The sequence below is a fragment of the Rhopalosiphum maidis genome, chromosome 1, assembly GCF_003676215.2.
Source record: "Rhopalosiphum maidis isolate BTI-1 chromosome 1, ASM367621v3, whole genome shotgun sequence".
In the NCBI taxonomy this organism is placed as follows: Eukaryota; Metazoa; Arthropoda; class Insecta; order Hemiptera; family Aphididae; genus Rhopalosiphum; species Rhopalosiphum maidis.
Genome location: NC_040877.1, coordinates 76,423,557 through 76,441,097, shown reverse-complemented (window position 1 = coordinate 76,441,097; position 17,541 = coordinate 76,423,557). Strand labels below are relative to the sequence as shown.

Sequence of the window (17,541 nt, the reverse complement as noted above, 5' to 3'; positions counted from 1 at the left end):
ATAATAATATTATCACATTATGGTGTGATACAATGAAAACGATACATAAACAGTATGACTCGTCGTTTATTTTCAATCGGGAATGAGGCTACCATCGCCGATAGGGGCTGAAAGTTTATCGTCGAAAACTTTCGGATAAGGCGACTAGACGATTCGTTGCACAGAGATTAACCCAATTCGGAGAAAACGTATAAGCTCTGTAGCACGAGATACTGCCAGGGCGGTCGGTGTAAATAATAATAATCACGAAACACGTATATAATAATAATAGTATGATATGTAAAAGATAGTGAAAGGTTAAATCGATATTGTACACGCTTAAATAATATTATCTCAACGTGCAGCGCACTCGAAAATGTCGTACAAACTGTCATCCCTATGATTCCCTCTTCTAACAACCCCTTGAACCTTTTTCGCCTGAAACTGCAAATGGGTAGGTATCATCGTAACTGTAGAATGACTCGAATGACACGACGACGTCGTCGTATACCATTTTATGCCTATTTTCGTGAAGACGACTACCGGAAACGACGACGGTTTTTCGTTTATATGATATGAAAAAAACATCTATAATATAATTTATGAATAATCCACCACCGCCCTCCAAATCTATATTATACGACTCACCATACGCGACTTATATTTATATTGTTATTGTAAAATAATACCTATAGAATATATAGATCGTAATTTGTAGGATCTAGATGACTTTCTTTCTTGCTAATATGTAAGACGTTCTTTTTTAAGTTGACGTTCAGGTTTTTTAAAATTGGACAAATACAGTCATAATTTAAATATTCACGTAATCACGAATCGCACAATACAGCCTTCAGACAAATATATTATTATCGTTTGTGACTAATTCGTACGATTTATTTTTAGGAATTGTTTTTTATTATAAAAAAAAAAAAAAAAATGTTGACAGTAAAAATGAAAATTCCGTCAAATTTCTTATGCTAAGAATAGGGAATTTTTAAATCGAGAGGGGACTATCTCTAATAGTTTTAAATTTAAGTATTTTAAAAGTGAATATATATATATATATTTTTTATTTTTATGTATAGAATTTTTAAACTTCCGTTATTCGTCTACTTAGTGAAACTTTAAACGTTTATAAGAAAATATAAATATTTAACGGCTCGATTTGCTATGAAAAATTAATATTTATATTGTTAGTGTATGAAATTTAGAATTAGAGTTGTTTTCTAAAATATAACTAAGTATCTAACTATTTTGACAACAAAAAAATAGAAAAAAATAGATTTATATTAAAGTGCTAATATCAAAAAATATTGTTTGAAGATACAAATATATATGAAAAATTTATGATTTATTGACATTGACAAAATTATCATTAGAAAATATGAGTAGTCAATATTCGTAAATAATTGATCATCTGAATGATTTTGATGTAACTACTATGTTAATTAGTAACTCATTTAAAATGAAAAAAGAATAGTATTATTAAATTATATAAAACTTGAGTTTAAAACAATAAAATTACATTATTCGCCTGAAAAACCACTGATGTTTCGTTTTAAATATTTTAACAACTAAATTAATTAGTCGATTAAAAATAGATTAGTGGTATTCATTGTTGGTTTGCATAAAATACTAAATTATTGCATACGTTATATGACTTCATTTTAGTAAAATCTTCCATAAGATTTGGCAATTAGTGGTTTCATTTTATTTCAACCACAAAAAAGATATGTATTATTTTCTCTGAATGCTAAGTTAACAGAATCAAATTGGAAAAACGCCTTCTTTGTATATATTAGTTTATATTATGTTATTTAAAAGAAAAAAAGCGATCTTTTTGTGTTTAGATAGTGAAGATATTTAAATGTTTCCATTGAATTTTGTTCGATGATTGCACAAGTAAATGAAATAAAAATTTAATTATTTGAAAATTATTTATATTATATATTATAATATTAAATAAAATGGTTATTGTATAAAATTTAACATTCAATCAAAGATACATGATCTTATATAATTGTTTTTTTTAAGTATAACGAAAATATATTAACATATATGGAACAACTTTAAAAGTTAAATAATTTCCTTATCGTAAATTTGGTTGAATTATTTCTTGAAAATTCTTTATGTTTCACTATATTTTACATAATATCATATTTAATATATGATAAGTAGAATACCGAACAATTTGGAGAAGCATTTGAGTTAAACTTCTGATCGATTACAAACTACAAAATGTACTGTTACTATTTCTTTACAAAGCATTTTTAATAAATGCATCATTATAATACAAGGTGTGGCTGCAGCCCTTTTGCTCTCGTTCGGGATTTGTAATACTATAGAGCTCTTGTATTATAAATTGTTATGTACATATAACATGTATTATATCAATATTGTATATGCGTATAGTATGTAAATCGTATCTACAGCAAGCTAATCAATGTATCGTTAAACTGAAGGGATCTTACTATTCTAATATTCGTGTTATAATAATACACTGAAAATTCAAAACACTACATCTATTGTGATCACATTGGGATTTCACAGGTTTGGCAAACGGTTTTTAGGTAAGTGTTTCATAGAGTCGGTTGACTCGAGGGCTTCTATTACTATTATGTCATCTTTCTAGTCTCTTGAGTATGTTAAGGGTTACTTATGTATAGTATATAATTTTGTATTATTAATTTCCATTCGTTTATTGAAATGTAGTAAGCATTGTCTTCAAATTGTTTATTATAATTATTATTTTTTTTTTAAATGTTTTTTGGCACACTTCCCATGCAATATATTTATGATTCATGTTATGTGACGGTTGTTCTTTAGCGTTTTAAATATTACTACTGTGTTGTATTCAATGTATTATAATAATTTTTTCTTTGTCAAAAATATAAATTAAATTTTGTCTTGCTAACTTAAAGTTATTCAGATGATAATAATCGTGTATTTTTTGTTGTATACAACATAATTGCACAAATATATCTGTGAATTAAAATTACGATATAATTTATAAATAAATTATAATTTTTAATTTCGTTGTTATAACATTAAATTGTATTTTTTATACCGAAGCTTTATGTTAAGTATACTATGATGGTAACATAATTATTAGTTCATTATGAATACTAACATATTATACGTTAGGGCACATTAGTTTCATCAGTGGGCATAACTATTACGATAACGGTAAATATGCAATCTGGTTTTTCAACATAAAAATTAATAATAAAACATGCGAAATCTAAAGAGTTTTATGTTAGTTTTTGTGTATAACAAGTTTCAACTATTAAAATAACTACGAATTATACTGTTTTTTTATAACTTCTAAAACGTGACACACAAATGATGACATTTTAATTAAAAACAATAAATAATGTGAAATATCTTCAAAACATTTCATTAGTGTAATTAATATTATGTACTTTGATTTGATTTTCTAAATATTTTCTGGTCGTTGTATTTGTTTAACCTATCTGATTCTGAACAAGAGCATTTTATTTTATGAAAACAATTGAGTATTTAGTAAATATTATCTATAATATAATTTTAATAAAACACAGTTTTGGAATGTTTGACAATTAATTAATATTTTAATTATTAATTGTACATTTTTAGGTAGGTACCCATTTTTTATAATATTTCTTTACACGCTAAAATGTATTAAATAATGTTTAAGTTAATGAAATGAAATGTAGAGTCTCAAAATCGATATTAATATAGTCTTATCTCCTCTGGATATATATAGGATGATTCCTTTTAGGTTTCGAGTTTCTGTTTCGTCCTTTTATAAACGTATACTTACTTGTATTTGAACTAATATAGAACATCGTTCGCAGTATTAGTAATAATAAACAGTTATGTTCTATTTTTTAGTATGACATTTTTTTGATTTTATTAATAATGACTTAAATATTTAATTAAATATAATTTGATTCCTTATCAAATTAATTATTGAATTGACTTGTGAAAATGAATAATTTAAAATGCATTTTAATAGTAGAAATTGAATTTCTATTATGATACATGGCTTATATATTTTAATTATATTATGTTATTATGTTGATATTATTAAGTGTTAGGTGAGGAGGGTAAACTTTCATAAAACAATATTATATATTATGTTGTTTGCAGGAGTGTTGTTTATTAAAATGTCAGTAAAATTCAATTATAAATTACTATATATAATAAGTATAAAACAATACAAGATCTTAACGTTGTTTATATTAATGAAATAAAATATTGAATTGATGGTCTTGGAATTGAATGATTAATGGTATTTTCTTTATGTGATCTTAAAAGACTTTTAGTGATCCAATATAAACTTTAGAACATAAAATTTAATTTTCATATTTCATATTGGTGTGAAAATTATTTAATTATCTATAACATTCAATTTATCAAACATTCAACGGTTATTTATAAAATTTTACATTTTTTGAAAAACAATTTTAATATTTGTCGTGTATAATAATTGCACTTGTGTTGACTAAGAATATTTTGGAATTGATTTAATTGTTTTCATTACGACTACTGGCTCGAAATGAAATAATAAATAATGAAAAACGAGTTGAAAATTATAAAAATAAAATTAGACGTCTTGAATTCACTTAGTGTTTGTATAATTAATTGATTTTTTATAATAAAATATTACTATATAAATAATATTTAATATTGAACTCGTTTTAGCAAAAAGTTAATAACAATTTTGCCAGAGGAAAATTAGCCATCACCGCCGATTTAACAAGCAATAATCGTTTGCGCATTTGTGGGCTAATATATATATATTTATATATAAAGTAGCATGTATATCGAGCGTATAGAGCGTCTAATGAAATCTCCCCCTTCACATTTATATATATATATATTATATAATGTGTAAAAGTCGTTCGACAGACGCCCGGAGCCATATCCGTTACAATAATATGTAGTGAGAACTGCGAAAATACGGTTAATGGTACTTGCTGTAACAGCAGTTTATAGTTAAGTTCATCGCCTGTATGTATCATAATTACATACTGGGCTTATTCTATGGAAAATCTTAGGGAATACAGAGAATTAAAAAAGCACGTTTTAAACCGTACATTTAATTGTAAAAATAATGCAAATCTTAAAAAACTACTGTATAAGCAGATTATTTTAAATATAAACACTAATTTTTTTTCGAAAAATATAAGTGTTAATAGAAATATTTTCTTACACAATTTGAATAAAATTTCACAACATTTTTGAAAACAAATTTAATTTTTACTGTTATAAATTTTACTATTTTTTAATGATTTTATGTTTTGAATAGCAGACCAAAATATACGGGATAAATAGATAGTAGATACTATCGGTATTATTTCACACTGCTTATTTAAACTTTAAATTCTTATAACTAATTAAAAAATTAGATATTCTTTTGAAATTTAATTTTTATAAATTAACATTAGACAATTATTCTGCTTAGGAACATTGATTATAAAGTGATACTGTCATTCATACAAGTAAAAACTTATTAAGTTATAAAGAATAAAAAATATTAATAATTTCATTATTTTATGGCTTTCTTTAATGGAAATTTCCCCAAAACATTAATGCTTTTTGATAAAACAATAGTGTACTAATAAAAAATTATTTAAATAAACACCTTTTATACTTAAAAATGCATTGTAGCACGTATGATATTGTCCTGACCACGGTAAAATTATTGCGTGTACCCATAATAATATATATTCGTATTTATGCCTCTTATGTGCCGGAAATGAATGAAATCGCCGCATTAATGGACTTTCTTGGTCGGACTGCGCGAAAACACTCGCCGTAGGACACGCCACCTTGTAATTTCGTGACAAATACACGACGGCTATGATTGATTCGCCATTTCCTATTTTATACGCATTTTTATTTCTCCGTTTCAATACGCCGCGATACGAAATCGCGCACGGACGTCGTGTAAAATGTACATTTTTGAGGGCTAGAAAAATGTCACCTCTACGAGTGTATGTCGATTGCAGTGGCGGCGGAAAACCCCTTTCACCGAACGCGCGTATATTTAAGAATTATATCATGTTGTACCTACATGGTATACTTATCGCGTGTAATGTGTTCAAGTGTGTTTGTATTCTTGCGGGTTGCATAAGCTCATTGCTGCAGTAATATTCTTCGCCGACGTTCGTGATTATTACTAAACTAGAGCACAATGATAATAAAATAATAATAATACGTACCTACATATATCTAAATGCGGTCGCGCTAAATAGTTGTTATGTGTATTTACGGTTCTTATATTATACGAAACGTCAGAGGATTTGTAATCGGACAGGAGAAATTAATTTAGTCATTAATTGTATGTGTGTGTGTGTGTGTGTGTGTGTACTATGATAATGGCCGCCGAGTTGAATATATATGATACAATAATAAAATCGTGATCGGATAATAAATTAATCATGCGTTTACGAGTTTTATTTTTCTCTCACATAGACGAGATTATCATTCGAAATCGTTCAATTAATTATATATCATTATTGTATTCATTTTGTATTGTATATGTGTACAATTACAAGTAAAATTCGATTACGTTTATATTTTTTACGATTGTTATAACATGAATACTTGTTTTGAAAGTAAAAAATATATGTATACATGTACATGAATATTTAACGCAACTAATTTTTAACTCGTATATTTCGTCTGCATAAACTCTGCTGCTGAGATTGCCATTTTTAAACTAATTTGACTCCCTGTAGATAACCACAGTTTATTTTTCCGACTGAAGAATTATACGGAAAGCGTTATGATACAGTGAGTCGGTTTTATTAGTATTATTACACCATAATCGTTGTGACCACACCATTTTGTCTCTCCTTTATTCCCGCTGATTTTTCCTCGCAGCGCGTTTATGGAGCTGCAATTGGTTCCCTTAAGCTACAATAAATTTCCACGTAAAGGGTTGATCGAGCGCAATACCATCTCCGCATTGTCCGCAGGTAAAACATTAGTTGTCGTATGTATTCAAAAGACAAGGACATTACGAAAAATACATTTATCATAGCTTTTATAGTTGCAATGCGTTACATATTTTAGTCGTTTATATTAGAATATATGAATAAAAAAAAAAAAATTAAAATATAAAGAATAAACTTGGTTATTTAAATGCAATGTTCTCCAAGAATGTATTATTTTTATTCTCATTTAATAAAAACGCCTTGAGATTATAACATACTATTATATTATATTATATCTACATTATAAAATAATAATAATACTAAATAATGAAACGAGTTTTGCATTCCAATTACCACAAGTAAATTAATGATACAACTGCTTTAAGTTATCTTGTATCATTATCGTATATTAGTAATCAATGACTTTTATACATAGTGAAAAACATATATTATAAATAACCACCGGAAAATACCATTTGAATAACTTAAATATTACTAAAAAAGTTTTTTATCAGGTAGATAAAATATTACTTATAGTAATAATCATAGTAAATAATTATAATTGTGACCTATGGGTCACATAAATAACAATAGCGTGATTTCAAATTGAAATTTATGTTATATTATTCAAAAAATATTTTATTTAATAAATGCGCGGGGAAAAATATCAATATATTTAGCTTATTACACAATATATGGTAAAATTCAAAGTATAGGTATGTATAATTTTATTTTTGTTGACTTGTTGTTTATACTATTATATTATGCATATTGTATATAATAAAAAGTTATAAGAATACAAATACAACAACAAACTATACAACAAAAATAAAAGGAAACTTTTATTTACTTTGTGTATAAAGTTACAGACATAGATTTATCGTAAAATAAACATAACTCAAAAAACAATTTAACTAGATTCAATTATATTTAATCGCCGTATAAAATTTATTAGAATTCAATAATAGTACCTAATTATAAATATTATAGGTACTAAAAAAAAATTGTTTAATCGTTAATAATATCATTATAACAATATATATGTTTTCGTTATTCTTTTTCAAAAGTTCTATAATATAATACAAATAAATAGTTTTTGTATAATATTTATTTTTAGATTATACTCATACACACAAAATTGTCTTAAACAATTATTAGATTATACTTGAATTTTAATTGTATGATTATAAAGAAAACTGTATTTCACTATTATGTTAAGCTTTTCGTTGCATACAATCAAACATATTTTGATTATTTTTGGTTAGTTTTACACGGTAGTATTAAACGACTCATTGATTAATGATAGTAGCTAATATTTCAGGCAAATTCAAATTTTCACAATTTCCTCGGCCAATATCAATATAATTTCATTATAGTTCTATTTTGTTTTTACATCATAATCCGTCGACCTACACTTTTAAATATGAATAAATAAAATTCAAGTGTATTTATATAACTTTTTTCATGGATTATTTTTTTGGCCAATTAACATAATGTTTCTGACGGTACTGTTGCTTGTTTAGTTATGTTTAAAGATTCTTTTTTTTTTGTAATTTAATTTTTTTAGCAAATTATTCATTTTCAAGTAAATTTGCGTAAAATTGAATAATAATGATAGTAAAACGTTTGTAACTTAATCATTTACTCGGAAATTTATTGTAGACTGCGTAATAAGTAAATGTGACACTTTTTAAACATTTAAAATGTTCCCCGTTTTTTAGAAAAATCACTACGTACAGGATATAGAATATTACAGACAGATAAATAGTAGGTACGGTATGAACATATGTATTTTTAAATATCACTTGGCGTAGTCAAAAAAAATTGTCATTTTAAAATGGAATATTTTTCCTTTACTGTTTTTTGAGTAATACACGTATATGCACTATAATACCTCAGATTACAATAAGGTGCGTCGGTTTTTTTTTAATAATAAATAGCTCATCACTTGGTTAGCTATATGATATGAAAAGGCACAAAAGGTTACTGCAAAAGTTGACAAACAACAAGAATAAGGCATTCTTTTTGTCATTAAAATAGTAGGCGTACCTATACATCATGTATATTATTGAATCGTTGACGTATAATGGAAAAATTACACAGGAACTGATACCATATATATTTTTATTAATTTTAAAATATATTATATTGCGTGTCTTTCTTAATTAAAAACGGCACAGGTGGTGACATTCGCACTGGTTTTATAGAAATCTGTTAAGCCACGTAATAAGAGAAAAATTAAAAGCTTTATGTTTGCGGTGACGATGATGATGATGATGATAATAAAAATAATAACAGCAAATAAAAAACTTAGGTCGTTACTTGCTAAACGCTGCATAAATTTGTATTATGATATAATAATATATAATATATATTTTTTTAATAGTTGCCTCGATCATAATTTTAAAACCGAGATACTGTATTATATAATACTTACATAGAGATGTGGAATTTAATGTTTTAAGTTTTAAGTTTTTTAAGTAAATATCTAACACGCGTGTTGGTAGGCAAGTGTATATTATTAATATAATTTTAGGTTTGGTATAATCCGCGTGCTAATATGCATTTATTACGTTATATAATACACGTAAATAGAAAACTTTATATTAGTTTGTACGACACTACTACATAGACAGATATTGCATTAATCTATATTAAAATATAGCAAAACTAACTATTGCAGCCTTTTATATCGGTTTTGATTTTTATCAATTTTATTGATTTATAATGGGCCAAACTAAAAATCCACTGTATATTTTAATGCAAATAATGAGTTATTAAATTAAAAATTTGAAATACAAGTTTTGCATATTTCATCAATTTTAAAAAAGAGAGATAAGTTTGTATAAATACTTATCTAATGTTTCCAAAAAAAAATTGATGTTTTTAGATTTATGTATATTTTTGTACACAACATTAAAAAAATTGAATATATATTTTTATAAATATTATTTAAGTACTGTGATAATATATTTTTAGTCCAATAATTTATATCGCCAACTAGATTTTTATAATAAAACCATTTTTAATAAAATATTATACTTTCAGTACAACAAAATAAATAATATTTATTCACTATTTAAAATTTTTGATAAACATTTTTTATAAAATTGCTTGCATATTATTTTGTCTATTTTAGTTCTTATAACTTCCGAGCCTTAACTCTACAAATATCATGTCTTACCTGACCGGTGCTGCTACTTAAGGTAGAAATATCCGTGTTCAGTTTATTGTAGTAATATTTAGTTTTAAACGTGTCGTGCAGTTAATCGATGAGGTGTGTGTGTGAACTTGTGAAATTCGGTAGCGTGGGATTTTTGGGCCTTCCGTCCTCCGTCCACGTACAAATCGCCCTCGATGAAAAAAAAAAAAATACTAAACAAAACACACACAATCATTATTGCTTATTATTATGCCCTAAAACTAATAGAATCGAATAATCGAGTTCACGCCGCGCGGAGACCGGTAATTTGTTATTTCCCAGACGATTGCACGCGTCATACCCTGTTCATTATAATATATTTTAAAAACGCGTATGATATAGATAGGAGCCCGCGATGCGTTTAAAATATTATGCCTCCTATACATGCGCGTGTGTTCGTTGCGGATGGTAATTATTACAGTTTATTTGCCGTAAAACACGACATCGATCTCCGGTTATAATGATCGAGTCGTGCGGCATAGCCTGTAGCACTCTGTATCGCACGAACACTGCCGCCTGTTCACGTATGTATAATATTCTTGTGTACCTAATGTAACTATACAATATTATGTATAATATACCGGAATTATATGTTTAGAACATTTATGATTATTATTATTATTATTATGATATTATTGTTGTGTGAGCTTCGCGCATATGAAATCAGGCGGTAAAATAAATTATACACGTATTAGCGTCGAAAATGTTGTCGTTGTCCGCGTGGTCGGAACCGCGTCTTTTATAATATTATGTATGTACAATAATATTTTAATCTTGAAGTATACATGAAGATTCAAAAAGCAAACTTAATGCTTATCCCCAATTTTCGTACTTAAGTCAAAATCCAACTGAGTATTTTCATTTTTTTTTTTTATTGAGTCATTAAATGCATATTATACTAAAGATAATAGTCTTTAAAAATGATTTTAAGAAAATATAAAATATAATATACGATGTAAGATCTAGTATACTTTATTATACTTAAATTATATTCACATATTATACATTTTGATAGATTAAAATTAATTACTTACATTTTCATAAAAATATACTCTATATATCTTCCAAGCCGAAAGACTAAAGTTATTCTCAGTAAGTATTCACAAAGTTAAATAACTCAAAAACTACTTTTTGAATTTTGAATTTGATAAATCAAAATTTTTAGAAACATTAATGGCTAAATAATTTATAGTAGAAAAAGGGTATGAACACTGACTATATTTAGTGAATCATTCCGTTTATCACGTTTCATGTTAGGAAAGGCGACGTTTGTCGTACCTACATTTAATTTTGACGATTTGATATATAACTTTTTGAACATATCATGTGTAATGATTAATATATGTTATTATAATATGTACGTAATGTGCATAGTTGAATATAACGAAAAATTTGTAATACTACTAACTACTAATGAAAATAGTAAAAATAATTATATATATAATATATACGTTGGAGAGTATGCAGTCGCACGCGTTAATCAATCATTATTTTTTTGTCTAATCAGGCAGAGTTGATAATTGGGGAAATGTCTAACTATAATTAGGTATGATAATAATTAGATCACGAAAATTACACGTGTTCCATAATATGATTAAAGTATTTTTGGTAGTAATTTGTTAAATTTCGAATAGTTGTAACTTATAATATTCTATGTGAGCCATATAGCAGGAGGAGTGCTAGATTAACTATTAGACGCTATAATATTATGTTCGCATTAGTCAGTGAGTATATATTATATAATTCTTAAATTTTTATATTTTACTGCTGAAATAATTATATTTCAATATGAGCCGTGAGGGGTGTATGGTTAGGTTAGGTTAAAAAAAACACTCTATCGTATATTGACTCCATTCGAGCGTGTATATTATGCAATATATACAAAATAATAATATATAGTTTAGATTCTTATTATATCAAACGTTGACCTTTCGAATATTGTGTTATATCAAACTAAATTTAAATTCTACTAAAATGACTGTATTTTAATAAAACTCGAAATTTCAATTTTTTTTATTCCTTTTGATATTTGATATAACACGAGTGTTTATTGTATAGTGTTATTTTAATATAATATTAAGTGTATGAACTAAGTATGCGATATGTGACAGCATAATGTGGCAACGTTTGATAGCAGGTTCTCTGTGCTGCAGTTTTTCGCGTACACCTATTAAGACATATCCTCAATAGTGTATATAATAATAATACATTAAGTTATTTCAAACACCTGTGTTGCAGGTATCAGTTTTTCTTGCAGCTCAAACAGGACATACTGCAAGGACGTGTACCTGTCACCCAAGAACTGATGGCCGAACTAGGGGCGTACGTCGTGCAATGTAAGTACACAATAATATTATACAACGATAGTGATAGAATATATATATACTTTATGTAAATTTATTTCATATGTAAGTTTAAAAGCCGTTTGATATTGACTAACATACTCAAATAACGCGAGGTTCTGGGGGTTAGGCGTGCGCGATCCTGCAGTAGTTTATATCGAGATATTAATGAAACGATTTTTTTTCTCGCCTGCAGGTTTTCGGTTTTTCATCTTATCCGTCTCACACGTATATAAAGGTACGTAGATAGTTAGTCATTTTGCGGTTTCTGTTCCTACGGGGTTTTTTTTTTGTGATTCACCCGACCAAAATCAAAAAGACTAGCAAAAACCGAAATTAAAAACAAGGAAAATACTACAATATCCTGTGCGTTTTACACGCAGAGCGCACATCATCCCGAGGCCGTTGTTAAACTGCGAAAATTGTTTTTCCACTTGTGTACTTCACTGCCCGTTTTCCACATAAAACTTTTTCACGCCTTACCGAATCACTACCATTGCCAACACCTCCCCTCATTGCCGCTGCCGTGACTTCCGACCAGAGTTTTACCATGTCCTCGACGACGTCATCGCATAGTACCTATAGTAATAGTATGGTAAAAAAAAATAAATAAAAACACTCGCCAAACAAAGTCGACCACCGTTATTTTAAACAATAGTCCTTTGTATACGCTATTTTTTTTTTTACCGAAAGCGCTCATCGCGAACTTAAGGCTAAGATTACATTTTTTTTTTCTTAAATTTATTTAGTCTAAAAATTATTTAAATATATCGTGCAGTGAGAAACGATTCACTGAACTTATTATACATCCAGATTACAGTGTAAGATAATGTGGTGTATTTTATCTAAAACTTTATTTGAAATGTCACTAATTTTTTATAATTTAATTCGACGGGGTATTTTTTCTAATCTTTATTATTCGACGAGACATGATATAAGAAATAAAATAATTCTTTTATATTTTATTATGTCACATACATAATATTCTACATTCTGTAGCAATAGAGCATAGGTAATTATAGTAATATTTAATTATACGCAATTATTAATTACTAATTAGTCAACATATATTATTATAGTATAGTATTCCTTAGTGTTAAAAATACATAGGTATGTTTAAATTTTCTTTAGTTGTTGACATGTGATGTATTATATTTTGTATAACGAAATGATATGTTTGTAGAATAATACAATTTTAAAATTGAACTGTGAAATGAAACAGTAATTGTTTTGTTTATGAATCCGAAAATATTATAATGTATTACTGATTTGAAAGGTATGTGTGTAATTATTGTCGACAAATATTGATAGACTGGTTTTAAATATATATAAATATTATGTATATTATGTATGTATCACGATAAATGTATTGAATTCGTTAGTCATTCTTTTATTATTCACAATACAACTTTAAGCCAGAAAACTCAAAGAATCGCTAAGCGTCTTTTTTATTGACAACTTATTTGATATTTTTTTTTCTACTGAATGACATTTTATCGTAATAGTTCATCCCTGCTCAATACTGTTTACAGTTGACATTTAAACGGAAAAACAGGTCGTTGACTCCGCTATATAAATTGTAAGACGTTAATATTATATGACTCGTTTTAATAACAATAAATATTTTTAACAATATGTGTATTATTAGTTGTTAATTAAAAACCGTATAATTTTTTTGCAAATGGTCGTTCATCGATAGTTTAGTAATTTTTAATAATATTTCAAGCTTAATACTTCTTTGTTCTAAATTTTTCAGTAAAAATAAAAATGGAACGAAATTATACAAGTGTTTGATATTTTGAATTGATATATTATATATATATACAAACTATTTCATATATTATTTTTAAAAGTTGATATTACTTTGAAAAAGATAAATAACGTAATTCGTAAACAGCCAATTACATAAAATGCAATTTTGGGACTTATATAATGTCTATATATATATATTATATAAACAACGTTAAATATACAGAATAAACTTGATCAGATTACAATTGTCTTACTAGTTGCAGTAAAACAAACACATAAACAAGTATATATAGTTGTCATTTGATATTATTCTTAACCCTCTACTAATATTTATCTGTACAAAAATAAATGATTGCAAGTATTATGTTGTATTTTTATATGTTATACTATGTGCATTATATATTTCAGTATTCGACTTTTCTTCAAATTTAACATTTTTATTTATTTTTTCTAAAAATACGTTTAAATATTTTTATAAAGAAAACTAGTGTAACACACATGTTTAAACGTCAAAGTTCATTAATAATTAAGTAAGTTATTCATTTATGTCGAGAATGATCAAAACGGACATATCAGATAAATATATGTATGTATATCGGGCAAATGGACATTATTGAAGGGCGCATGAGAAACCGAGAGCATAACATTAGATGTTATTATTTTAAAGTAATAGGCGTTGGCGTGAATGAGAAAAGCGGAGGCTCCAATATTATTACTCAACGACTAATGAGTCTGGCGATCATGATAAATTACACAAGTATATGCGTGTTTCGTGTACAATAATATAATAATATATTATAATATTTTTGTTTTTTGTAAACGTCATGGAGACTATATAGGGGTTTCATTGATTCCATTGTTTTAATTTCAATCTCATCGCCTATCGATTTTGTTGGAAATTATGATTATTATAATAAAGAGTAATACACAAACAATATAATAGAAATCAAATACCTATTTTATTATCATATATTTATTTATTAAAGTGATTGTCAAACATCGTCATCCACCATGGTAAATCCTAAATATATATAAAATGGCGAAAAAAAAATCAAAAATAAAATATACGATGTAAGTTTTGTTGGAAAAATGCGGTAGTAATTAAAATCTTCTTTTTACCGCGAGTATCTGTGGACAGCTAATAGCAAAATACCATGGATGGTAAAGTATATGACATACAATATGACTTGTATAAAAGTTACTTCTTACTAATTATGTATTTAGTTATTAATTATACTTATTTATATATTTCATATATTATAGTTACATATATGAGACATACTCACTCATTATTAAGAAAACACTAAATTTTTAAAAAATCTTATTTTACATAATCGTAAGCTTGTAATACAAAATTATTGAAAAAATTACATTTTCTACTATTTTTATCCCTATCATTTTTTTTACTCCTTAAATGACAACACATTTTTAATTTTATATTGGGTATTTCAATAAATAAAACATTTTGGACAAGTAATTTATTAATTAGTTATGAATGTATAAATATTTAAAGTTTAAATACGTGGAAGAGTGTGTCAACATTTTACGGGGTATACCTTTACCACATCACTCCACTCATCACAAATTTAAATTCTATTATACTAGTACCTCATAAAAAATCGTCCAAAATTTTATATTTATATGGCAAAATTCTCCAAAAAAATATTTTGCTTTAAAAAAAAATTAATAATGCATTTTGTTATTAAATAAAATGATAGCGACAAAAATAGTTAAAAAATATTATTTTTTAGAAAATCGTTTTTTAACGACTTAAAGTAATTTAAAACAAAATTAATATTTTCAATAACGTAAAACGTTTTAGTAATAATATGTATCCTGCGTTAAATGATTAGTCTCATATATAACACGAACACCAAAAACTAAATCGTAATGTCTACATTACGCGTGAATGCGTGATATATATGTACGGTATATACATATACGTATACATACATTCCAAATCAGTTTTTGACAAGACTATCTACGCATATGACAACGTCTGTCATGTTTGGATCTAAAAAATACGTGAGAGTTAGAGTCGGACGTGGAGTAGTCAGCACAAAAACCCCGTCGTACGCAATATATATATATATAAATATATAACGAAAGTGTATCCAAAATCCCAAGATAACGAGTGCTAGTCGAGTAAAAGGGGTTGGATACAGTGTCATGTTGCCCGAAAGATTTTTTGGCGAAAAACACTATTTTTCTTATTTTTGTGAGTAGGAGGTAACTTTAACAGCCTATATATATCCGAGAACTGTAAAACGAAACCGACTTATTTTAACGGCCGACACTCATTATTAATGTTTCAAAAATCGATGAAAATTTGCTACTCAAAAAATATTTAAGATACATCGACTCAATGTTTTTTACAGTGAATAGATACCTTTAAAATAACAAACTTCTTTTAGAAATAAACTACAGTCTAAAAGTTCGTCCTTTGAATAGTGGATTAAATTGTAGCGACTTAGAATATCCGGTATTAAGTGGTCTACTGTATTTTATGTATAATAATATCTAAGCAGTTCCTTACTTTTGTTCGTGGGCAACTATCAACTTTTGAGTTTTGCGTTTCAACTAACATTAAAAATAACAATAATATATCTTTAAAAAAACCATTGATGCATACCTATATGGATATTATAATATATTATAATTGTTTAATCCTATCGGATTGAACATTGAACAATCCGTTATTATTATTATTATTAATAAAGTTTAAATAATATTTAAATTCTAGATATGTACTCAACACGTGTCTTAATCGATGAACCTTGCCACTCCAATAGTCGTCTAATTAAATTTTAAATATGCTTATAAATTAGAATATGCTAGTTGTTTGGGATATTCAACAAGTATTCAGATTATGAAATTAAAAACATAATGCGTAGGTTGTAATAAATGTAAACATCAAAAGCCAATAAATCTGCCTGTTATATGCCAACTTATGAAAGATACAAAAAAAATAAATGTGGGCAAAATTAAATGTCATAAACGCGATATTTATCAGAAATTAAATTTCAAAATAGTATTAACATCAATATTATTCGCTCTGTATGATATTATCATACTTGCGATCATCGTATAATGACGATATCTTGTAGCAGATTCATGTAGAATACTCTTACTATAATAGTCTTGATTATCTTAGTGTACATACTATTTTTAGCACAATGATGTATAGATTATAAATCTTTTATTTATATTTTCTGATGACATGAAACTTTTTTGTGTATTATTAATGAAAAAGATGCCCGTCATTTCCAATTAAACTTCGAGCGTTTGCTAAAATATTTAAATATTTGTTATTTGTAAATATCAAATGTGTATTATCAAA

General features: G+C 26.5%; 1 protein-coding gene across 2 annotated transcripts in view; it reads left to right on the top strand.

Annotated features, from left to right (window-relative positions):
- LOC113559191 (band 4.1-like protein 4) overlaps positions 1 to 17,541 on the top strand; it is a 143,471-nt gene that overhangs the window by 75,345 nt on the left and 50,585 nt on the right. For both annotated transcript variants that reach the window (XM_026964818.1, XM_026964816.1), the window contains exon 6: positions 12,346 to 12,443. In XM_026964818.1, the coding sequence (XP_026820619.1) occupies positions 12,346 to 12,443 (98 nt within the window). The remainder of the gene's footprint in view (positions 1 to 12,345; positions 12,444 to 17,541) is intronic.